Below are 24,439 nucleotides of genomic sequence, written 5' to 3'. Positions count from 1 at the left end.
GAGATCAGAAGGACCATAATCTGACGATGGATATCAGAATGTTCATAGTCGGTGGGCGACATTGATTAGATAGACCGTTGTCTGGTGACAGAGGTCAGAAGGACCTTAGTCGATGGGCGACATTGGTCAAAAAGATCGTTGTTTGGAGGACGGAAGGATCGTAGTTGACGACCGATGGAGGTTGAAAAGATCGTGGTCAGGTGATGGATGTCGAAAGGATCATAATTTGAAGATGGAGGTCAGAATGATCGTAGTCGGTGGACGACATTGGTTAGAAAAATTGTTGTCTGACAACGGAGGTCGGAAGGTCCTTAGTTGACGGGCGACATTGGTCAGAGAGACTGTTGTTTGGAGGTCGGAAGAACTGTTTATAGTTAGTGGCATGGTGTAAATCCAAAGTCAGTTGGTGGCCGGATGGAAGTTCGGCGTCAGTCGATGCCCGTGCAAAAATCCGGTGTCAGTCGGTGGCTTGGCGGAAGTTTAGCGTTAGGCGACAGTCGATGGTCTAACTGTGGTTGAGGAAGAGTCTAGTGGTAAGAGAGCTCTAGTTTCTTTTTCCTCCTTCGCTTCCTTGCTTCCTTGCTTGGGTCCCCCTTCCATGAGAAATAAGGGATCTATTTATAGTTTTATGATAGTGGCATAATCGGTAAATAGAAGGGATATCAAGGGTATGCTGAGAGTGGTTTGAATGGACGACTGATATTAATCCCCTTGATTGTGGGTGTTTGAATGTCTTAATGATATCAGAATCCAACAATCTTATGCTCGTTGGATTTGTCTCGTCGAGCCACTCGATTCTACTATAAGCATGTTATGTTTGGAAATTGTTTGGTCATCAAATTTATTGTTTAAACCTTCCAAAGACGCTTTGAGTTTGATATGCACCCATTTGGGCTTGGATTGAGTCGAATTTGGTGTCATGGATCCATCTTTTCGAGACGTTCAGTTCAACTATATGTTTGTTGAAATTGAAATTCATATGATTCTGTATTTAATTTTGTAAGTTTTCCATTTGATTTTGTCTCAAGATTCATGCCGATCAAGATAATTTTTTTTTTATGATATCAACTCTTATGAAGGATAACAAGCTACTTTAACCCTCACCAAGTGGAGAAATTATTACGTGCGAGTCCGGACACAGAGTTACGACCTGACTCCAATAAAAACCTAACACGTGTCCTTGTACACAGTGTGTATAAATTTTGTACACAATGCGTACACATTATGTACATTATGTACATTATGTATGTAAGTTTATACATATTATATACATAATTTTGTTATTTATGCATAGTATGTACAGTTGTACACACTATGTACAAAGACGCATGCATATTTTTATTTGAGTCCGGACATATTTGGACTCCGCACATAATAATTTCTCTGCCAAGTGGGCTCTCCAACAAGCCACTCCACCAACACCACACGATATGGAATGGATACATTTAAGGCATTTGTGAACTTGAAATAGCATGTATATAGTGGAAAGGCAAGAGCACCCTATGTCACTATTTGTTAGCTTGGGGCAAGTTGACACTGGTTTGGGGAAAGGTGACACAATTTTTTTTTTTTTTTTTTTTTGACATTTAGGTCATTTAAGTCAAATTCACACACACAACGCATACACAAAGACTAGAACTTTAAACCTTTTGGTTTGGTTGACACAATAAATGAGTTGGTTCAAAATGATTTGGCGAATATGTTGGCAGGATGGAGATTACCCTGAACTGGTTGGTAAAGTGGGCGTTCAGCAAGTATTCGATGTGCTGGATGGAGATCAGCACCACACTTCCTCTTCGTCAGGAGGCTCCTCTTCTACTCCACTCCGCCTTTCCGCAAGTACGCAGATCCTCGAACACGGTGAGTCTTTCTTTCCAGTTACGAATCTCCCGCTTCAAAATTTGAATCAAGAAAGATTTCTTGAAAGGGTTACTGCCTAATTCGTCGAGGCGTCTTCTTGCTGAGCTTTGATACCAAATGACACGGGAATATGACTCCAAATTGAAGAAAACAAAATAGAAAGAAACAATGAAGATGAACAACCACCACACAGAGATGTCACCATTCCAGGATACACAAACAGAACTCAGCTCTGTAAATTCTCTCATTTCTTTTTCAAAAGTTTTCTTTACAAAAAAGGGTATATATACCACGTAAATTGCACAGGACAAGTTACAACCTTCATGCTTATAACCTTCGAAGTGATTATATGTGCTATACAATGCTGAAATTAAGAAAACAGAAACCGAAATTTGCTGCAGCTACATATCTGCCTTTCTATTTAGATATCACATGAATATATAACTGTACACTGACGCGTTAAATTATTATACAATTATGTTATCCAACTTTTAAGACTTCGAGCACCTAATAATTTGTGACACACAGACATCAATTTTAGTATTCTAGACTTTAGCAATGAAGCGGTTCGCAGGCGCATTATTAATTTTTGATTGATCAGCGATAAGACTGGAGTAGGCGCCACAGTAGAGAAACAATCTTCGGTACTTTCACAAGAAGGTGCGTTCAGATCCCCACCTCCTTCATGTTCTTCTATATAAGAGAGAGTAAAGAAGGCCTTTTGAAGACCAAGATTGCTCCTCACAAAGAGTAAGGTAAGGATGATTAGAGTTACTCTTGTAGGAATTTTCCTTAATTTTCTTTTGGATCACAATCAGCAGGCTCAAGCAGCTGGTAGCTTCATCGGGACAAATGGAGTCCATTTTGTGCTTAATGGAAATCCATTCTTTGCCAATGGGTTCAATGCATATTGGCTCATGAACATGGCATCGGATCCCTCTCAGAGAAACAAAGTTTCCATTGCCTTTAAAGAAGCTTCGATCAATGGACTCACTTTAGCCAGAACTTGGGCTTTCAATGACGGTGGTAGCAATGCCTTGCAATACTCTCCTGGATCTTACAATGAACAAATGTTCAAGGTTCTGGAGATTTTGAAAGACTGATCTCTTCTTCTTCTTCTTCTTCTTCTTTCCCCCTTCTTTATTTTTGTTTTGCTTGGGTGGGTTAAAAAAAAAAAAAACTTGATTTGCTTTGCTTTGATTTAGGGCTTGGATTTTGTGATTTCTGAGGCAAGGAGGTATGGCATGAAGCTTATTCTTAGCTTCGTGAATAACTATGACGACTTTGGAGGGAAGAAGCAGTATGTGCAGTGGGCACGGAATCAGGGAGAGAGCATTGGGTCTGATGATGAATTCTTTACTAATAATGTTGTTAAAGGATATTACAAGAATCATGTTAAGGTATGCACACATTCAAACCAGATTTTTTTTATTTGCTAAAGTGCTCTCTACTGTGATGTTTTTTTAACCCTTTTGTGCTTGGTTGGTGGGGTGATATGGAATGTGCCCCAACCACTGTTTGACTAAGGTATCTGGAATTTTAATAAGAGAGAAAAGAACCGATTAGGTGGAGTGATTATTTATTATTTTATTATTTTATTATAATAATTATTTGAATCACAATTACTCTCTTCTTTTCATAATAAATGAGCCAGTTTGTGAGCCAATTCAAATCTAAAATTAAGATCAAACTCGATTAATTAATCAAGCTAAGCCTAAGTTACAAATGACGCGAGCTCTCAACTCATTTACGCCCCTAAGTTTGTTAACATAGACATCTAATTTATGAATAATTACTAAGGAAAATGCCTACCTATGGTGCTTTCTCATTTTGTTAGAGGGATCAAAATTTCCAAAAGTTATACTTATATCATTCTCCTTGGAATTTATATTTTATTTTACGTATTATTGGATTGCCAGTGTGCCTATTTGGGACCCTGAACATGCTTCAATAACTTGTAAAATCTTATGTACATTTGCCTACTTCGATAGAGATTTTCAAGCTGTATAAAATACTTCCTATTCTTCTCTTAAAAAAGTTATGCAGTAAGATATCTTTTCATTCCTATTTTCTCTCCGACATCATTGCAACTTTCAAACATGCGCATTTTCTTATCTTTCTTTTTGTGTTTTATCCTTAGTTTCTCATGTAAGTCTTCATTTTTTATCTTGTCATCCTACTAATATTTTTGAAAATTCCAGATTCGTTCAGCAATAAAATCGTTTCATATTTTTATTTTGTTTTTATCACAAAGAATCACATACCTTTTGTTGTTCTTGGTACATATATCATTTTGAGCTTGTCTTTTTCATCTTTAGGAAATTTTAATCTGCTTCAAAATTTAAATACTACAATTTGATTCTAATCACTCTACAACCTTACCTTGCAAGAAGACCTTGCTCACACGACATAACACCTTAACTGGAGTTGCTTACAAGGATGACCCCACAATTTTTGCATGGGAGCTCATGAATGAGCCCAGATGCCTTTCAGATATGTCTGGGAAAACTTTACAGGTAGCAACCACTTCTTTACTATCTCGTTGGCTTTTATGTGCTTTATAGCTAAACTTTTAAGATATTAAATTTCCAGCTAATCCTAGCCATGAAAAGATTAACTTATTTATCAGATTGATCAAAGCTGTCTATGAAGCACATTCTTTCTTATTATCACTTAGCAACTGTTTCTTATGCATGCTAAGGGAATTCTATCTTTTTTTTTTAAAACGAAGCCTCTATCAAATCCCATATAGTATTGCATGTTAGTTTGTTCTCAGAACCAGTCTGGCCACAAAGATCTAGAATAATGTTGTTCATCACTTGAGAACAGTGCCATAACTATATTTTATTTGGGTAGAAAGGATAAAAAAGCCGTGATTTTACCTTTTAACATTGAATTCATCTTTCTTAGAAGGATAGAAAATTTTCCTAAGTTATTTTATTTATTGTTTGTTGGTTACATTACTAATTACAGATTTACGAACTCCATGTATAGAGCAATTTTAAAACTAACATGGTGCCTAAACTCGATCTTGAGACCTATACCCTTAGAAGCAGGAGAGCTTGCAACTATGTTAGAGCTCTTTGGTTGCTTTGTATTCATCTTTCATCAGCATGAAAGAGAATTTATTCCTTCTTGAAAGAAAACTAGCAATGCTTGGTCGTCTTTGGTTTTTCTTATATGAACACTTGTAATTCTTGAAAACTCAAACAAATCTGTCCAAAGGAATTTATTATTTTCTGTCTTTCGAGAAGAGATGGGACAGTTCTAAAACTCAAAAAATGCCTCTGATAGCTGGTAAACAGCATGGCATTCCCCTTTGTATGGAAAATTAATTACTAAGTTGATAATCTCATATATTGCATGAGCTATACTCGCACTTATTCAGCTATTGCTTTTTAATTCCAGGCATGGATCACTGAAATGGCTGCTCATGTAAAATCCATAGATAGAAATCACTTGCTTGAAGCTGGTTTGGAAGGATTTTATGGGCCCTCAACACCTTCTGAATTGCAAATAAATCCTGCTGGGTTCCAAGTGGGAACCGACTTTATCGCCAATAATCAGATTTCAGGAATTGATTTCGCCACACTCCATTCATATCCAGACCAATGGTAAGATTCTATCCTAACATAATAAATAACAACGTTGATGCGAATGAGACGTATCAATCCAACCTGCACAACGCTTCTTTTATATTCTTGGATCATTTAAGCCCAGTAGTCCTCTATCATTCATTTGAATGAAAGCTTTGAGCTCTAGCAGAACGATTGCATTGCTTCTTTGTTGATGAGCCAGAAGAAGCAATGGCTTTGATTTCAAAATTTAACATTTTATCCTGCAATTCTTCTTCATTGCTTTTGTAATTGATCTTTTTCGCATTATTAGGATTGCAAACTCCAGTGATCAATCCCAGCTTCAATTTTTGAACAACTGGCTTGATGCTCACATAAAAGATGCCAGCAACATTCTTCATAAGCCGCTTCTTGTAACTGAGTTCGGCAAATCCTGGAAGGATCCTGGGTACAGCAGATCCAAAAGAGATGCTCTTTTTCGAACAGTCTACTCTAAAGTATACTTTTCTGCAAGAACAGGAGGAGCAGCAGCAGGCAGCCTCTTCTGGCAACTCCTTGTTGAAGGACTGGACTCATTAAAAGATGGATATGAGATTGTACTGAATGAAACTAAGGTGAGAATTATATCTAGACCGTGCCAGCAGCTTTGGCACTTTGTAAAATTGTTAGCAAAGAAAAGGAAACATTGTGAGGCTAGACAACGCAAAGGCCATGTGAAAGCCTGCAGCGGGTGGTAGGCCTAAAGTACATGATGACCGAGGTTCAGTTGTTTCTGCTCTTAAAAAAAATGCACTTCATATCATTCTATTCTTATATTTGACAGTGATACCATTTTAATGCAGCTAGTATTTCTCTTTAAGATGCTTTCAATCACCATTGGAGAAGAAATTGTTGCTTGTTGCTTTTGAATATATGAACAATTGAGAGTTCTTCTTAGATAAGAACTATGTTATCGAGTACAATTAATTTGAGATGCCTTTGATTTTGTTACTCTGTTTTGCTAACAGTTGATGGTGAATAAGGATTGCTTGTTATGAACAATTTTTCTCCTTTTGGCAACACATTTGCTGCTAACACGAACGATTATTATTCTAATTGCGCATGTTAGTATGAATAATTTACTTTCTAGTTGGCTAACACTGGTTGAAACTTACTAAGTTTTAAGAGGGGTTTAAAGCTTAAGAAGGTGATAGAAAGAGAGGTGATTGATTGTTATGAGAATGAATAAATTACTGGTTGATAAAGTGAGATTTTTGGTTGAATTAGCTTTGAATGCATTCCACACAATTACAGAAGTAAAAGAAACAAATGATACATAATTTCTTTTAAGGAAAATTAAGAAAAGGAAAAAAGTATAAGGCTTAACTCATTTTAAATAACTTCTATTACTAGTATATTAAGTTATAAGAAAAAGATCAAAATGATCCATCAACTCTTTGTGAGTGATCAAAATAGTCCCCAACTATTTTGATGGAGTCCTCAAGTCTTTAAAAAGGGGTCAGTCTATTTTTATATTTATTTTAGTGTAATGATGACGGGAGAGAGTTCTAACGAGATTAGGTTTCGGTTGAATTTTCAGAAGGCATATTAGGTTTTAGATAACACACTACCCAGAGATTTCTCATTTTGTGAGGACTTTTTTATCTGAGTTCTAGTTTCTTATATGCGCAAGCCCCTATAGTTAATTACCCCTCCTAATAATAAGAGAGAATTTTCGATTAAGGCTAGTTATTAAAGCGGTCACATATGTTATGAACCTTTTTTTTTTAATTTTTTTACATATGTTATGAACCTATCGTATAATAACAATAGTTTTAGGGTTTGAATTTTTTATTTGAATTTTGAAATTTAAGAATTTAAGGTTTATCAACATAAACTTAAAACTGATGGTGGGGGTAATGATGACGAGCCCAATCAAGATCTCATGGTTCTGTCATCCCGGACTACCATGATCCCTGATATACTTAGTCAGATGAGGTAGTCGACCCAACCTCACAAAAGGTATCTTATCGACAGCCATGTGTTGCTTCGTCCAAGAATACCTTGTAGACATGGGTTAGTATTTGTCTAAGGGGATATATCTGAATCCACCTTAGCTGACAGAGGACTTTATGTCCATCGAATATACCCTATGATTCATAACTCAAGGATTTGAAGCCTTTAGGGAACATACGGGCTTTGGCCGTGATTGTAATATAATGGTGCCATTTTGCGGCAAAATCACTCGATCAGATCTCACGTGCCATGTCCCTGCTGGTAAGAGATTATTTGAGGATGAATCATAGTGATACACCCGACACACATTCGTTCTTTGTGAGCTGAGGTTAATTTCAAATTTATCACCCCCGACAAACGGTTGCGAAAGGTGGATGATTTTTTGTTTCAGTTTTAAGGTGATTTATTTCTTTTCAGAGATTTATACTTTTGTTGGATTTGAGATTTGACCCCTTCGGTTGAAATTTTCTGTCAACATGGCCATCATCGGGGTGACATTAAGATCACTTGTATTTTCGTAAGATTTTGAGGCGCATTTTATACTTCAAGTAATGTCAATGTTGACCTCCATTTTCTCAAACCTTGGGTCAAAGGGCTGACCTGGTCAAATTGATCAAGTCAGGCCCTAAGACCACCTTCTTTAGGTTCAATGGGTTAGACCAAGTCTCTTGAGCTCAGACCCATGCCTTGGGTCAACCTGGTCCAAGTCAACCCGGGTTGACCCAAATTGACCCAAATATCTTCTTCTTGATTCAGATCTAATTCTAAACTTCTCAACCTCAATTCTCACCCCCACTGAACCTAATGGACCAGACCCAACCCATTAGGCCTAGGCATGTACCTTTGGTCAACCTGGTTGGCCAGGTCAACCTAGTTTGACCCAATTAGCCCCATTGGGTCAAATTAAGTTCAAATTCAATCCAAGCTCATCCTTGGCTCAATCCCTTTACTCTATGGACTTAAATGACTAGGTTGACCAAGTCAACCCAAGTTTTCCTTGGTCAAAATTGACTTATTTAGGTCAATGTAAACCTATTCAATGCATTTAATCATTCCCTCTTGGTCTCTTAATCAAACCATGGCCAAAATAGCCTGACATCCCTTTTCAAGTAGGGTATAAGCTCATGTGCATTAGTTAGGTCATAGGTGTTAGTATTGAGTATAACATTGGGTGTCTCGTAGTATACCTAAATAGTGGATAAGTTCCTTCTCTTCAGGGACTATAAATCTTACTTAACCACGTCACACATATGACGTCACTTCCATCTTTCCCCTTCATATGCTTGGAGTGTGTGATCTTCTTTCTCCCCTCAATGCCTTAGTCCCTCCAGATGTTGGTATGAATCCTGCATGTTGACTAAACCATTTGAACCCTTTCTTTCCCTTTGAGTAGGATTTTCTAGTCTCCCCTTTGTGTAACAATCCATTATCCGGGAAGAATAATATTGAATCCTTAATCGAGAGTTTTCTCGAGCCGTAGGCTTGAGATGTAATTAACCACAGGGGCTTGCGCATGTGGGAAACAAAACTTCACCATCAAATAAACCCCACTGGAGTTGATGTATTGGGTGGGGGAAACCCGTTATTTTGATCAGGTCGTATATATTACTATCTATCATGGTGCGTAGGCGAAAACCGCTATCCTCAATAGTTAGTCGTATGTATAATATAATCTGTCATTCTATTGGGCCTTCTGTAAGGAGCACGGAGGCCTGCAATCATCTCTATCCCTCGAGATGGTGCGGTCGTATACCCTCTGCACTCTGCAGTCGAGCGGTGTTCTTTCTGAGGTCCACAGGTTTCTGGCGACCACGGTGAGACTCGTTTCTCTCTCCATCTTTGGATCTTATATTGTTCTTTCTTGTGTGTACTTTATAATTGGTACTCCTTAGATAAGGTTCGTCCTACTCTTAGTTAGGATTTGTTTCTTAGTTAGGTTTCCTGCTTAGCTTGGGTGGTTCCTTTCCTTCCGGCCTTCTAGGTCATTCCGTACTTATCGATTCTTTTCTTCCTGTCGGGTTTCTGTGTTCGCTCGGCTCTCTCACCTTGAGACCAACGAGCAGACCCCGACGCCTTCCTACCTTTCATAGATACTTGATACCTGAGGGTGGATTAGTTGTTGATAGTAGCTTAGATGAGGAAGGAGACTTCCGACGTCAGACTACTAGCAAGTAATTACTACCTTAGGTTGGATTTAATAACCTAATTGTATTTAACATATACCAAATGATTTTTTGATTGGTGATTGTATGATTTAAATTTGACTTTTAAAATAGCTTTTGGATATAATATAATCACAATCATTTTAGAAATCATTCTTCATCACCATTTTATTTTTTTTATATCATGCGAGGATCTTTTAATTGTTTAAAATTATGTCCAAGTCTTTGGTTCAATCAAGTCCAATTTCATTTAGTTTTAAGTCACTTGCTTTCACTGAAAATTTTGACAGCCTTCCGGCATCCTCTCCCTGGCGCCAAAAGGTAAAGAGTGACTCGACTCGGCCAGAGTGAATTAACAGCGAGGAGATTGGTTCTTCAAGACTTTAATCCCTCTGTCGGATAAGCTTGACGACTGAGAGCTTCGGGGGACCGGATAAACCCGGGACTTCCTTCAAATTGCTAGTTTTCATATCTATTTAAAAATCCTCCTTTTTTATTTAATTAATTAGAATATCAATTGATTAATAATATGATTTTATTTAAATTAGATTATTCAATTTATTGATTATTAATTATTGATTTAATTAATTGAATATGTTTTTTAATTTTTCCAAAATTTTGGAAATATAATATACTTATTATAATAAAATATAATAATATATTATTATTATTATATATGTATTATATAGAGAGAGGGAGGGAAAAAATCGGGAGAGAGCCCGATCGGGCGGAAGCCACGCACGGCGAAGGCTAGAGTCGGCTTCGCTGGCGGCGGCGTCTCAGGCGGGAGGTAGGCGACGTCGGCTCAGGCGGTTGACGGCAGGAGCAGGTGTTGGCAGTTTGTGAGAAGATTGGAGGCTGGCTAGGGCACGGTTTAGCCTCGCCGTGCAGAGGAGTCGGTGGCTAAAAGCATCGGTTGTCGGCTTAGGCTTCTGGTGCAGGAGATTTGGAGGCCGGAGCAAGAGATGTAGGCAGTAGGTGGTTGGGTCGGACTCGGAGAAGGAAGCACGGTCGCGAAGGTCGACGGGCTTCAACGGGAATAATGAAATGTAAGTTTCGAAACTTGATTTCTTCCTTCTCTGTGTGCCTCTGGTTCTGAGAGCGTCTGTGTGCGTGAGAGAGCCGAATGAGAAGAGGGATCGTTTTTGTGTCGTGAGAGGTGGTAGTTTTGAGCGTGATTTGAGATCGTGGGTGGTTTCGGTCCGATCGTGGTAGTTGGGGTCTGTGAGTCTCCGGCAGTTGCAGGTCAACAACTCCGTGGGTTCTACAACCTCAAAAAAAGGGATAAACTTTAGCTGGTTATCAATCACCTCTATGGGTTCTACAACCTCAAAAAAGCATTACATCAACATATCTTAATGCAAAATATATTATGATGAATATCAAGGCTTATGAATTTATGATGATATTAGTAGAATTCATAATATTACATATGTTACAAATCTTGACATAAATTTAGGAGTTTTGAAAGTCATTCTGATGGATTTTACATTTGGATAGCCTGAAACAACTTTTTTGTTGACAATCTCGCCATCAGGTTGTCGGTATCATCATATTGTATGTCATGTTTAAGGAGTTCGCTCAGTAGAAGACTCAATTCTCTTCATAGTGGTGAAAACTAAATTGACATAAAATAATATATTGGAAGTCCATGTAGTAGCTCTTCATCTTGGTGCATCCACCCAACAACTAAAAATTAAAGCTCTTGAGATTTGTTTTTTTTGTTTTATTTTTTATTTTACTTTATGATTTGTTTTTTTTTATGTTTAAATGTGAAATAAAAACATATTTGATATATTAAATAATTAATACTTTTGTTTTATTGAGTATTGAAAAAGATCAATTTCAAATTTGGAAGAACTGTCAATTTTAACCTCTAATTCATCCACCAGAACTTATATTAATTCATTTATATAAATCACTACAACAAAAGTAACTATAAATCATATACAACAAAGTTTAAAATTATATTCATTTCCTCAAAATTCATGTACAAAAATCAGAAGGTCAAATAATACATCATTCTATCTCTCTTTCCAACCTCAACTTTAAAAGTATAAAACTAAAATTATTAAAAAAAAAAAAAAGCAAAACCTGGAACCTGTTCTTCTCCACTCCACTAGGTCCCGGCCCCTCCATGAAAAATAGGTAAAATTGCGGAGTGAGCTAACAACTCATTAGGTTACCGGAACATATCCCTGCAATCAATGTAAGGCAATATAAACAATATGCATGTAATCGTTCAATCAATATCAGTATGTTCATATAACTATAAAGCATGTAGCAGCTAATGTAAATAAAATCATATCATATGATCATTAATAATCAGGGCAAGCTGTATATCTTATGAGCAGTGGTCAGTAAATAATAATCATATAAATGATCAGTATGCTATAACATTTCTATATCCCTCGGTTACAAAATAATTTATATCTATATATTAGTTTAGGGAATCTGTAAACCTGTCATATTCATATGTATATTGTATAGTATTTTTGTTATGCATGTATCTCATGTTATATATCCAATGTATTGTATTAAGTAAATCATGTAGTTCATATTATTGATTCGTGTGTGTATGTTTGTGTGTGTGTGTATATATATATATATATATATATATCATATTATCAAGTATGTCATATGATTCATGTGAATTTTATATTCTTGTATTGACTTTATCACTCATATCACATGCATGTATCAGTCATATTTATCATATATATATTTTATTATATCATGTCATTTATAACATATGTATATGCAAATAATGTAATCAGTGTAAGCAAGATAGGACACCTGGCTATCTGTAGTATTTTTCTTGTATTCAACCTTGCAGGGTAATCTTATAGGATTCAATCTCAATCATATCAGTAATGGTTCTACGAATCAGACGCATGTCACATATCACAAGTCAGTCAGGTGGCTTCCATGTAAGAAGTCGTCACTTACTACATGTCGGCGTATCATATCATATCAGTCAATCTCCTTATACCTCCATTTTTATATCATTTAGGATTACTCCACAAATCTTATTTAACGGAAAGTCCATTAGACCCACCCTCCTGTACAAGGTAACATATTTCTAACCAATTTGAATCAATCAATCATTTTCAATCAACCTTTCTTGCTATTAACACATATTTCACATCATATGAAGCATAATAGTAAACATTATATATATATATATATTAATGTAATTATCAGTACACTCATCAGTATACATGTATGTCAAAAATACATGTTGAACTAAAGGAACAATAAATACAGTCATATCATATATGTTATGTCTAAATAAAGTATATTGATTTCCGTCTATTTTATAATCAATACAATTCTTCCAACTTCAATTAAAATGACATACAAGTAAAATCACTTGATTAAATTTTAATATTAATCAATAAAAATATTCATGATGATGATATATATCACATATCAAAAGTTACATAGTGGAAATCACTATAATGAGAGATATTGCAATTAATGAAAATAGATTTAAATATTTTATTATTTTAAAAACCACTATTTTGACCTGGCATCAAGGCGCTCAACTTCCCAGCATTGTTGCACTCGCTGCCATAAGGCCCAACGCCATAGTGCTCACTCAAAACCCTATGTCGTAATGCTCCCAGCACTACTGTTCCATAAAGCACATCACCGCACCCCATAATTTTTAGATGTTTCAAATTAAGTTATAAAATTCAGGCTATTATATGGAGGGCATCAATGATGCTCAACGGAGACATTGATCGGTTTGTCAGTGATTACGGGGAGGCAATTTTTTTCATTTTTTAGATGTTTCTAGATGTGGAGCCTTGAATATGAGTGGGACCACATCCCCAATAATATCTAACATGAAGAGATAATTATGGACTTATTGACACACCGAGAGTGGTGATTGGATGTCACCAATCCCAACCGATTTTCCTTGATTTTTGGTGCAAACAAGCAGGGTTGTGGACAACGACGGTTGTTGCATGGAGACCTCAATGATATTAGTAAGATTGGAGATATGTTGATGAATATCATACATATTGGTATTCACATGATGACGAGCAATAAAGCCATTATTACTTGAAAGTCGCCAATGGTTGGAGAACCAAGGGTGAGAATCTCCCATCATTGCTCCTTTCTTCGGCATAGGATGTGATAGTTTAGGCCAAAAGACCACAAATGGTGCCAAATAGGGTTGTTTATGAATAAAACTTGTCATGTTGAAGTGGTAATGGGAGCACATGTGGCAATGGCTTCTAGAAAGAGATGGGAATATTCCACCCATGTGTTAACTCTATAAGTAGACAAGAAAATTCATTATAATGGGATTCGATCAAGAGAGGAAAATAAGAAGAGTTTGACACCAGAGATTTTATAATGGTTTGATTGAGATGAACTAAATACTATGCTATTGATGAGGAAGAAATCCTAGCCAAGTGAGAGTTAGAATTTTTTTTTTGTGCAAGGGAAAATTGACGCTCTATCTTTTGAGTTAAGAAGAAAAGAAAAAAATATTTTCTCTAGGGAGATGGAGGAACTAGATGGCCTTCTCCTCCTTTCTCAGTGAATTATGGATCTTGCTTCCATTTGTTGTGTGCTAGTCTCTTTTCTTTATTGTTCTCCTTCCTCCCCTTTCATGCCTTTTTATCTATATGTCTACTTCCCTTCCTCTTTGCTCATTTATCCTTGCTTCCCCATGCCACCTGATGGATGGTATAATTCCATAAACTAGAGTAAGGCATGTGGATAATGATGGTGGGTTTAACATAAGAAGATAGGGGCTACTACATGAAACAGGCTGGCAAGGCTACATATGATCGTGTTAGCAAGCGATGATGTGGACTAGGCATCTATTGTGGGGATAGAAGTTTGGTTAGTATCAGAGGAAGCGACGATCTAGGTGGTATTCTAACATATCATGATGTTCCAAACTATGATCCGTGCATGGGTTGTGATGATGTGATACTTTTTTTTTTTGTCCTTTGATGATATCAGAAGGATGGAAAGAGCTATGGAAGAATTGATATGTGTCAAACGATTTGGCCTGAGATCTAAGGTCTCCTGAGGCGTGCACAACTAGCAAGGGGCTAGGAGACAACCAAGGCCTCCCCTCCTTAGGATGCCCATCTAGGCGGATGAAAAAAAGGTGTGAGTGGGATGATGATTGGGTAAACACGTGCTACATATAAGATTATAATGATTCCTTGGTGCATGTAGGATTTTTGGGGTTACACCTCGGAACATTTTCTCCATACAAATCCCATTAGTATTGTAGTAATTTATGAACTCTATTCCATTGCACTCTCCACCCTTGTTAGATCGTAGACATTTAATTTTTGCACTATTATCATGTTTAATTAAGTTTTTTATTCTCTTCTTTCCAAGTTATTAAACATATTATTCTTTATGAAATAAATACATACATGTCTAGTGCAATTGTCTATGAAAGTGACATAATACATCGAGCCACCTAGAGATGGGATTGGGGATGGTCCCTAGCCATTTGTATGAACCAATTATGGCTTCTTGTTTTTAAGTTATCTTCTAATTTTTGAAATCTATCATTTATTTACTTTCCTAAAATATATATTTCACAAAAGCTAGAATCAATTGAATTTAAACCTAAAAATTTATTTTGAAAATGATAGATCTTTATGTCATTTTCACTTATGTGGCATAATATTTGATGCCAAATACTAATCTTCAGATTCAAACATGTTGTAACTTTCTCTATTTCTATATCGATTGTGGTATCAAGTATCTTGATTATTTCATAGAGCAATCACCTTTCGAACATGTTGAGACTAAAAAAAATGTGCATAAGATGTACCTTATAAACAATTGATTCTTGCAAACCGGATTGCATCTTGAGACTGCATGCCTTTCGTCCTAATTGTATCCTTTTGTTCATGTTTTCCATTATTATATTTTATTCTTACTGCGACTAACACCCTTCATTTCTTTAGTGTTTTCAAGGGCAGATGCTAGCTCATCCAAGACTCACCCAGCTGCCACACGCCCAATCGCACCCAACCTCAACCGTGCACTCATTGATGATGCTGCCGTCTATCTGGTTCAGTTGGGTGTCAGACCAACTTTCTTTGAGGAGGAGGTCTATCTGTCTGCCGGTTATACTGATCCGATCTACGCTGGCTTACTTCGTCCATTCTCTGATGCTCCAGATGTTGACCGTTGTGAGCAGTTGCTTCAACTGGGTGTTAATCACAAGTTCTTTGCGACCTACAGAAGCATGCACATGAATCAGTTCACTTGCTTCCTGCACTTCTTGAAGTCACCCTCAGGTCAGGAAGCTCTTGCCAAGATGGCGCAGCGGAACAGATTGGCGAAGCGAGGAGGTGATCTCCTTTCTGCTCAAGAGGTCGGAACTGTCTCCATGCTCGAGGCGCAGATCAATGACATATCAAACGAGATCACTGACTATCATCGACGTGAGGAGGAAGAGGCCGCATATCATGAGTTGGCGCTATGCGAGATCAGTGCACGTACAACTGTTCACATTGAGGAGATCAAACAGAGTAACCCACCAGGAGGGTTCTACCAGCCTCTGACGGTTCCCGAGTTAAACAGAGCTTGATGGGGCGCGTATCTAAGTGCCACTGCTCAGCAGAAGAAAGTACCTGTTCCTATATCTGAGAAGAGTTTGATTGAGGCAGTGCATACTTACTCCGATGTGGTCCGCAAACGCCATATGTTGGAATTTCTGAAGATTGAGGGGAATACTGAGGCGCTGAACGCCTATATTGTTGAGAAGATCGGTCAGTTTGAAGCCGCCAAGGATGCTCGCGCGGAGAGGCGATTTCGTGGCCTCCTGGAAATCGTGGGTGCAGACATTCCTGTTACGATATCCACTTCGACAAAGAGAAAGGCTTCCAGAGAAGATCCCGGTGGGGAAGATATCCGCGACATTGAATAAGAGTCCTTGGAGACCGTTGTTCCACCTGATGCTGGGGAAACTGTTGAGGGAGAAGCGGCAGCTGGGGGAGAACCCCAAGCCGAGTATCGGACGCTTCTCCGAACTTCGACTGTTCAGCACGGACATGATCCGAAACCATCCAAGAATCGGTCTGATCACAGAGGAAAGAAAGCTGGATCTGCGAGGCAAGAAGTAAATGGGTGGCGGGGCTGAGGAAACTCATTGGTGGTGGTGAGATGGTGGACTGGCATAAATATTCGTTCAAGTTCCGGGGTGGTGGTTGTTATGCTGATGCTATGCGTCTCCTCGCTGATGCAAACATGGAACCACCAGGCCGACTTTTGAATCGCCACTACACCCTTGAGACCGCCCGTGAGGTTCTTCAGTTCCCTTCCGGCCTATCCGTTCCGGATGGGCCTGACTGTTGCAGGATGAAACATTTCGATAATGATGCCACTAGTGGCCCTCTTTTATTTGCCTTTGGTTGTAAACGTAAAGCAGGATTCTGTGTTATATTATCTCGCTTTATGTGGACGCTTTATGATGATTATGCTAATAATTTTTCTGATGAATTTGGCTTACCTTTCTTTGCTGGAAGGGTAGGTTTTCGTTCAAAACTTGTTCCTTTTGATGATGCAGTTAAGAAGCTTAGTGAGGGAAAGCCCATTGGAAGGTGCGTCGTTATGCTGGATGCATTGGAGCAGGCGGCCTCTTCACCTCTTTACAATGTTCTGTCCAAAATAGCTCATGGGCAGCTGAAGAATAGATCCTCAGGCTTTCGGAACTCAAGAGGTTTGTGCAAGCACCGACTGGATGTATATGTGGGAAGAAATACAAGGGGCATCCATCATCGTGGAGCTTGATTGGAAGAAGTTCGATTGCGAAAGACCTGCAGAAGACATCCTCTTCTTCATTGACGTAGTCATCTCATGTTTCTCCCTACAAACGTCGAGAGAGGAGAGATTATTGTCTGCTTATAGAATCTGCATGATCATTGTCTGCTTATAGAATCTGCTTGATCAGAGCTTTGATTGAGAGGCCCTTCATTATGGACTGGATTACTTCTTTATTGAGCTCGATTTTTTAATTTAAATTAAAATTTTTAGATTTTTTTTTTTATAAATTTTTTATTTTTAATATAGAATGAATTTAAAAAATATTTAAATGTATTATATAATCTTGTTGCGGGCTAGAAAATACGCGGCGATAGAGATTTAATTCCGCGTCTTAACGTTGCACGGATAATTAGCTCACACACAGAGAACACAAGATTTTTTACGTGGAAAACCCTAAAACCCTTGAAAAAGGGAAAAATCACAGGGTCTAGCCCAGTTGAAAATGATTCCACTAGAATTTTGAATCGGTTACAAAGGACTGAATCACGTCCAGGGGTGTTTAGATTACAACTAGTTACTGTTTTGAAAGGAGTCAGGTATTATAACCTAGTGTCACTTGAAGATTGGGTGGTTTGGCCTTGAGGTAGGACGCTCGGGTCTGAACGTCGGGCGTTAAGCAGGACATCGGGATTGAAGTCGGACTAAGGCCAGTGGTGCAATGAAACTCCGGTGAGGCTTCGGTGGTGTTCGGCGAGGTTCCTGCGGTGGTCCGGACGGTGGTCGGTGAAGACTTCTGCGGTGGTCCGACGGCGTCGGGCGGAGCTTCACTCCTTTCTCTTCTTCCGTTTTCTTCTTCTTCTTCTCTCTTGCTTTGGAGGTCCTCTATTGTGTAAGAATGTAAGGGCTCTATTGTTATGTTTTTGCTAGGGCTATAGCGCTTATGTAATATAGGTGTTGAGATCAGGAGCGAATGTGAGTGGTCGGATGGACGGCCGATCTTGAACCCTGACATTTCGTGCTCTTCGCTTCAGTTGGCATACTTCATTATGTTTCTGTAATAGCCTTTGTAGTGATTTCGCTCTGGGAATCATGGTGGTTGTATGGTCGCATCTTTTGTCATAGTCGATACAGGTTCGTGCTCGTATAAAGATCTACGATAGTATAAAAAGTCTACTAGTGTACGAATTATCGTGATTGAGGACGGTCTGTTTTGGTAACTCGAATAATTAGTGAGTTTGTGGATACTTCCGCGGGGCTCTTACTGTCCATGATTTGGACCCATTTGGGCCTCGGATATTGGTCGAACTTGGTGTCCGTTGTGTATCTCAGTTAATATTCCGGAGGCACGCATTGGCAGTTTTGAGCCGTAGAAGCTCGATGCACTTATCCAGAGTAATACACACAGTGCTTCTGGTCGCAGTATTTACTTTTTTGAAAGTTATGATATCTCTGTACTGTTTATAGACTACTCGAGATATGCAGGTGAGGTCGGTCAAGGATAATTAGCTTATATGATGACGTTCAATCTAATGATATAAATTATTTTAAAAAATATTTTTGTGACACGTTGAACGACTTTAAGTACAGCTTATAGAGGTGTCAGCCGAGCCATACAAGCCACGTCAGATTGAGCCTCGGAGCTTGAACTAGTGGCTCGATAAGTTACTATGATTCATCGTTTAACTGTCGAACTCGAGCATCCTGCATTACACCCTATTATGAAGAGCTTGACATTTTTTTGTGAGGTTTTCACCATCTTCTAATAACCAATGACTCATTTTCCTTGCATTTGATCAACTTCCCTTCATCTTATAGGTAGACATAATTTGCTTCATTTTAGTGGAATTTATAAACTTTCTTGTTTCATAGAAGATAATCTTTATATCTCTTACACTCAACTTGAAACGTCAATTAGCATTTTAGCTATTCTCCGCACTACCTCATTTATTACCTCAATCTTAATGTTTGATTTGACTTTGCCTTCAAGTCATAGCTTATATTCTTTCTATTAGGAAATGAATTGTTCCCTACCCTCATGGGCATAACCCACTTTCCAATCGCCATATCGCTCATCTCCTAGTGTTGTGTTGTCCCCTCAACGGAGAACTACCATGACCATTCTCAATAGCCCTTTATAACCTTAAGGGGCGGATCCCCCTTAAGTTCAGGGGGCGCAATTACGCCTAAAAAAATTTAGAAAAATTATTATTACTTGATTTTTTCTAGACAAATTTGTCCATTTCCATTTTTTTTATAAGTGTTTATTTATTGAGCATAGAACTTTTTGGTAGGTGGCACAAGTTAGGCTACCCCCTAAATAGTTTTAAATACACTACATACTGTGTGATATAAAGGTTCGATATGACTAGCATAACATATAAACAATCTTTGTGGTATAGGTTAGAGTGTTAATTTTCGTATAGATATGTCTCACCAAGATCAGAACACTCGCTTGCGGATAGAAGAGCTTGATGCCCTGTGATCTAGATTAGAACTGCCCAAGCGCCAGCAAAATTCTTGAAATTTATCGGAGAGCAAGGAATGTCTAGATGCAATTGATGCGATTGACGTGGCATCCTCGAGCATTCAGGAGTAGGGTGCAGGAATTCAGTACTCGGTAGGTGACTTGTAGTCGAGGCCATTCCACTCATTTTCATTATTAAATTTGACTCCCTAACAAATAACATTCTCTTACATCCCAGCATTTCTCGGTCCATACAGAATCCCGGGCGGTGGTGCGGTTGCACGGGTTCTCGATAGGTGCAACTCCACCGACTCTGAATATCTGGAAGGAAGGCACGGTGCCCGCGATACTCGCCGTCCTACTCGGAGGCAAGCCGTAGCCAACTTGGATCCCGCAGCCATAGATGGTAGTGGAGCGGTACGAATGCATCAACGAATATGAACAAATAGGGATCGAGCCAAAAATTCAAGGGAACTTCACCACAATTTTGTAGAAATTAATGATAATTATTTCTAATGACCATTTTTTGTCTCTATTTTTTTTGCCACTAGTTGACCAATTTATTGTATGTGAAGGATCGAGCCAAATTCGAGGCAACACCAAACGTACATTACTTATAAATTTGCTTCATTCTCGATGCGCATTATCGGTCTATCTTTCTATCGGCTTCTTAAGTCTTAGATTCCTCTTAAACTAAATGTTTTCAATCTATTGTGCAAGTATGAGGGAAATCTACAGACCATGCATTATTAAGAGAAAGATCATTCCATAGCAAGCAGGCAAAGATCTTGCAAAAACGGGGAAAATTGTTCATAGCAGCATTCTTGTGCACATCAACAAGTTGAAAAATATGAAACCTAACAAAAACAATGTTAAAATCTGAAAATATCTCAAATGCTTTTGTAGTTGGTAAAAATCTCTAAGCAAAATAAATCACTCAATTTGCTATTTTCCAAAAGGAACAAGCAACAATTGTTTTCTCTAAGGTGAATTGACAGCTCTCAAGAGAAGTACTAATCATCATAAAATGATTATCACTATCAAATTAAAGCGTAGGTATCGAAATGAGTACTTTTTTGTTAGAAGTGCAGAGCAACATTTCATCATTTGTTTTATCATCTTTTAAACCTTCCACCTGCCTACCAGCTTTATCATGATCTTTACCATCTCTATGCGCTCACAATGATTCCTTTATTTTGAATGCAATTGTGAGAGGAGCCCAAGCCGCGACTCTGGCTGGATATAATTCTCGCCGTCGTTGGAGTTTCATTAAGTAGAACCTCATATCATCTTCTTTAAAAGAGTCCATGTGCCTTCAACTAAGGAGCTGCCAAGAGAGGCTTCCTGCTGCTGCTCCTCCTGTTTCTTGCCGAATCGTAGATTTTAGAGTACACTGCTTGAAAAGATCATCTCTTTTGGAGCAGTTTATACGCCAGGATCCTTATCCGGTTTTGCCAACTCAGTTACAAAGAAGCGGCTTATTGAGTAATGTTTGTGGTAATCGTTCTTTATGTGGGCATCAAGCGTGTTCTGTTTTCAAGCATTTGGAGGCTGGGGATTTGATCACTTGAGTTTGTTAACCTGACAATGGCCTCAAAGATCAATCATCAATAGCAGAATAAGTTGGATTGTGAGGACAAAATGATAAATTTTGTAATGAAAACTACTGCAGAATATTTTTCTATTGGCAAATTATGATATAAGTACAAGAACATATGTGCTCCACATATGATCTACGCATACCAAACAAAAGTTATGCAGGTTGGATTTTATACTTCTCATTTGTATAAAATTGTGAATTATTATGTAAGTGATAAGATACTTTACATTTGGTCTGGATATGTATGGAGTGTGGCGAAATCAATTCTGGTAAATCTGCTTTATTGGAGATAAAGTCAGTTCCAGCTTTGGAACCCCAGGATTTGTTTTGCAGGCCAGAAGATGATGAGGGCCCTATAAAACCTTCCAAGCCGCTTCAACCAGTTGATTACTATCTTGGAAATTTTTTAAAAAAATGGCGGCCATTTCAGTGATCCATGCCTGGAATGAAAAGCAAGGCTAATGAGGAAATGATTATAGTCATGTTTTACACAAAGATTTCAGAGGCTTACAGCCTACAGGGACGCGGCTTATTAACAGGATTATTCTGAGTTAAACAATCCATCTCTAAAAATAGAAAAGCAGTATTTTTTTTTGGAGAAATTCGTTGAGCTTTCAAAATTTATTTAATGTAAGAAATAAAGATGATTGACAGGGCAAGCTTTCCAATGCAAGTAGTGATAGGCTTGGTTTGGGATGGCTTTCTTACTGTCATATAGTAGGCTTTTAGTACAATTTTTTTTTTTTATTTTTGTATTAAAAACAGTTTTAAAGTAGTAAGAAAACGTGCTCAACGAAGCCATAGCGTTATATTCATGGTGGGATGAAAAAAATTTATCTTTTCCAAGCTGATGATGATGCATCGCATCGTTATCAAACCTCTATATTAAGGCTTATTTTAGGACGACTTTAGACACGTACAACCTTTTTCAATGCTTTCTAGAGACTTTTTTTACTTTACAGTAGTTTTTCAAACCAAGTAAGAAAAGTCATTCAAACGCGAAGCCTAAGGCTTTAGGCTTTTTGGGGCATCTTTTGGTCGCGTACTTTTTTGTTGGCTTTAGAGAATTTAATATACTAAAAATTGCGCTTTTTTAAAAAATAGTAAGAAATTGTCTGCAAATGAAGATATTCAAAAGACTGTCCGCCACCCCTGTTTCTAGGACATGTATTCGGCTATGGGGGGGCGGAGTCCAAACGGTAAAGAAACCGTATCGGATGTGAGTAATAGCACGTTTGCAGCACTGAGTATATATTTTATATATATTTTTAGTTTTTTCCTATACAGTGTGTACAAATACTTGTGTACATCTCGTGTCCGAACAATTCTTTATCAACTGGACTCCGCATGGAATAATTTTCTCTAAGGGTATAAATTCTCAAATTTGCATCTAACGTAATATTTTGTTTTAACTTCCCTGCTTACGCGAATTTCAAGAATTCTATAATTGTCTATTTTTTAATAATAAATTTTATTTGAATCGATTGCTTCTTATAGATAAAACATAATACAAATTTTAAATAAAAAATAATGAACTTTTCACAAACGATAGAACAACATTATGTTTGGTCATTGTGGTTTGGTGATGTTTGAAGCTGAGTCATTACGTTATTTTTACTGAGGGTTCTTCAATCTTTTTTTAAGGTGGAATTCCTTGGCATGAATAGGAGACAGTTTGTTATGAGATGAAAAATAAAATGTTTATCATAATTCATAGATACTTTGATCACAATTTTATTTTTTACTAACAATTGTCTTTAAGAAGCCGTAAGAAATGTCGTCCCAAACGAGTCAAATCTCAAGTTTTAATATTTAATTTTTTGGCAACAAGCACTCTGAAGCTATCGACAGTTAAGAAGTAGTTTTTTACCTGTATAGTCCTCAAGAAGCATTCTGAAAGGGCACTTGGGCTCAATTCATGAGCCCATGCAAAGATTGTAGGGTCTTCATTATAAGCAACTCAGTTTTGACCGTTGTATCGTTGATCAGGTCTTCTCATAAGGCCAAGTTGTACAGTGGATTAGCATCAAATTATAGCATTTAAATTTTGAACCCGTATCATATTAAGATTTCCTTAAGATGAAAAAATAAACACCAGGTCTAAATTGGATTATGATTAATAAAACATACATTTTATGTGATTCTTTTTTGATAAAAACAAAAAAAAAAAAAGAAGGGATTTATTGCGAATGAATATTGAAATTTGAAAAAATCAGCAAGTTGGGGAAGAAAAAAATGATGACTTAAATGTGAATAATGGGATAATATTTACAAAAAGAAAGCCAAATTTTGGGATGCTCTGAATTATGAAGAACTCGTGCTCTGTTAATTAAACAACGATGATTATAACACCAAGCAGTTTTGAGTGAGTTATATATTTTAATCAATTATTGCTTTCATTAGCTCCATTAAAATGAAGATGGCTTAGGATTTGATTGGGACGGCTTTTATTACTGCTTCTAAAAAGCGGCTTTCTCCAGTTACAAATTTTTAATTTTTGTACCAGAAAGCCGCCTTTAAGTAAGCAGCAAGAAAGCTGTCCCAAAAGAAACTTTAGGCTCATTTCTAAACAACTTTCTACAAAATTCTAAGTTAAAATTTTTTTTTGTACAAAAGGTGTTTTAAAAGCTATAATAAGCTATCCCAAACGCAAGGCTTAGTCAAATGAGGGCATTAATTATCACCACCACCAACATAAAAAGGGTAAGAAGTCCAGTTAGAAAGCACTTCAAGTTTCAGACGCTTAACATGATTCTTGTAGTTTTCCTTTAACAACGTTATTGCTAAACGAATCATGCATCAGATCCAATGTTCTTCTCCCTGATTCTTTGCCCACTGCACGTAACTGCCTTCCCTTCAAAGTTTCATACATTATTCACTAAGCTAATGAATAGCTGATACCCATACCTTCTTGCCTCGGCAAATCACAAAAATCCAAGCCTAAAATGCAACAGCAAATCCAGTAAAAACAAAATCAAGGAAAAAAAAGAAAAAAGAAAGTCTTTCAAGAATCCAGAACGCT

The 24,439-nt window shown here is 37.6% G+C and overlaps 2 protein-coding genes across 9 annotated transcripts; both read left to right on the top strand.

Annotated features, from left to right (window-relative positions):
- The first annotated feature begins 1,696 nt into the window (after nt 1–1,696).
- On the top strand, nt 1,697–6,294 carry LOC110093783 (mannan endo-1,4-beta-mannosidase 1-like). Of its 8 annotated transcripts, none has more exons than XM_020818770.2 (6): nt 1,697–2,094; nt 2,462–2,939; nt 3,066–3,260; nt 4,251–4,376; nt 5,269–5,474; nt 5,749–6,294. In XM_020818770.2, exons 2-6 carry the CDS (start codon nt 2,622–2,624, stop codon nt 6,170–6,172), a joined length of 1,269 nt encoding a protein of 422 aa, XP_020674429.1. In that variant the 5' UTR covers nt 1,697–2,094; nt 2,462–2,621; the 3' UTR covers nt 6,173–6,294. The 8 variants fall into 8 exon arrangements, with proteins under 8 accessions (XP_020674429.1, XP_028551414.1, XP_020674434.1 ...); XM_028695581.1 differs by having other exon boundaries at nt 1,697–2,610; nt 2,682–2,939; XM_020818775.2 differs by having other exon boundaries at nt 1,697–2,615; nt 2,682–2,939.
- Nucleotides 6,295–10,293: 3,999 nt separating this feature from the next.
- Nucleotides 10,294–17,061, top strand: LOC110093800. Its single transcript, XM_020818794.2, has 2 exons — nt 10,294–10,641; nt 15,550–17,061. Exons 1-2 carry the CDS (start codon nt 10,635–10,637, stop codon nt 16,176–16,178), a joined length of 636 nt encoding a protein of 211 aa, XP_020674453.1. The 5' UTR covers nt 10,294–10,634; the 3' UTR covers nt 16,179–17,061.
- The last annotated feature ends 7,378 nt before the right edge of the window (nt 17,062–24,439 follow it).

This window comes from Dendrobium catenatum, unplaced genomic scaffold (assembly GCF_001605985.2).
Source record: "Dendrobium catenatum unplaced genomic scaffold, ASM160598v2 fragScaff_scaffold_659, whole genome shotgun sequence".
Classification (NCBI taxonomy): Eukaryota; Viridiplantae; Streptophyta; class Magnoliopsida; order Asparagales; family Orchidaceae; genus Dendrobium; species Dendrobium catenatum.
The sequence above is the reverse complement of the archived record's forward strand: the minus strand, read 5'-3'. Positions and strand labels throughout refer to the sequence as shown.

Bases quoted from the DNA above. Each gene is read 5' to 3' on its own strand.
- LOC110093783 (XM_020818770.2), top strand. From the start codon at position 2,622: ATGATTAGAGTTACTCTTGTAGGAATTTTCCTTAATTTTCTTTTGGAT. The intron at 2,940-3,065 runs GTTCTGGAGATT...GCTTTGATTTAG, and splicing joins ACAATGAACAAATGTTCAAG to GGCTTGGATTTTGTGATTTC. The intron at 5,475-5,748 runs GTAAGATTCTAT...TCGCATTATTAG, and splicing joins CATTCATATCCAGACCAATG to GATTGCAAACTCCAGTGATC.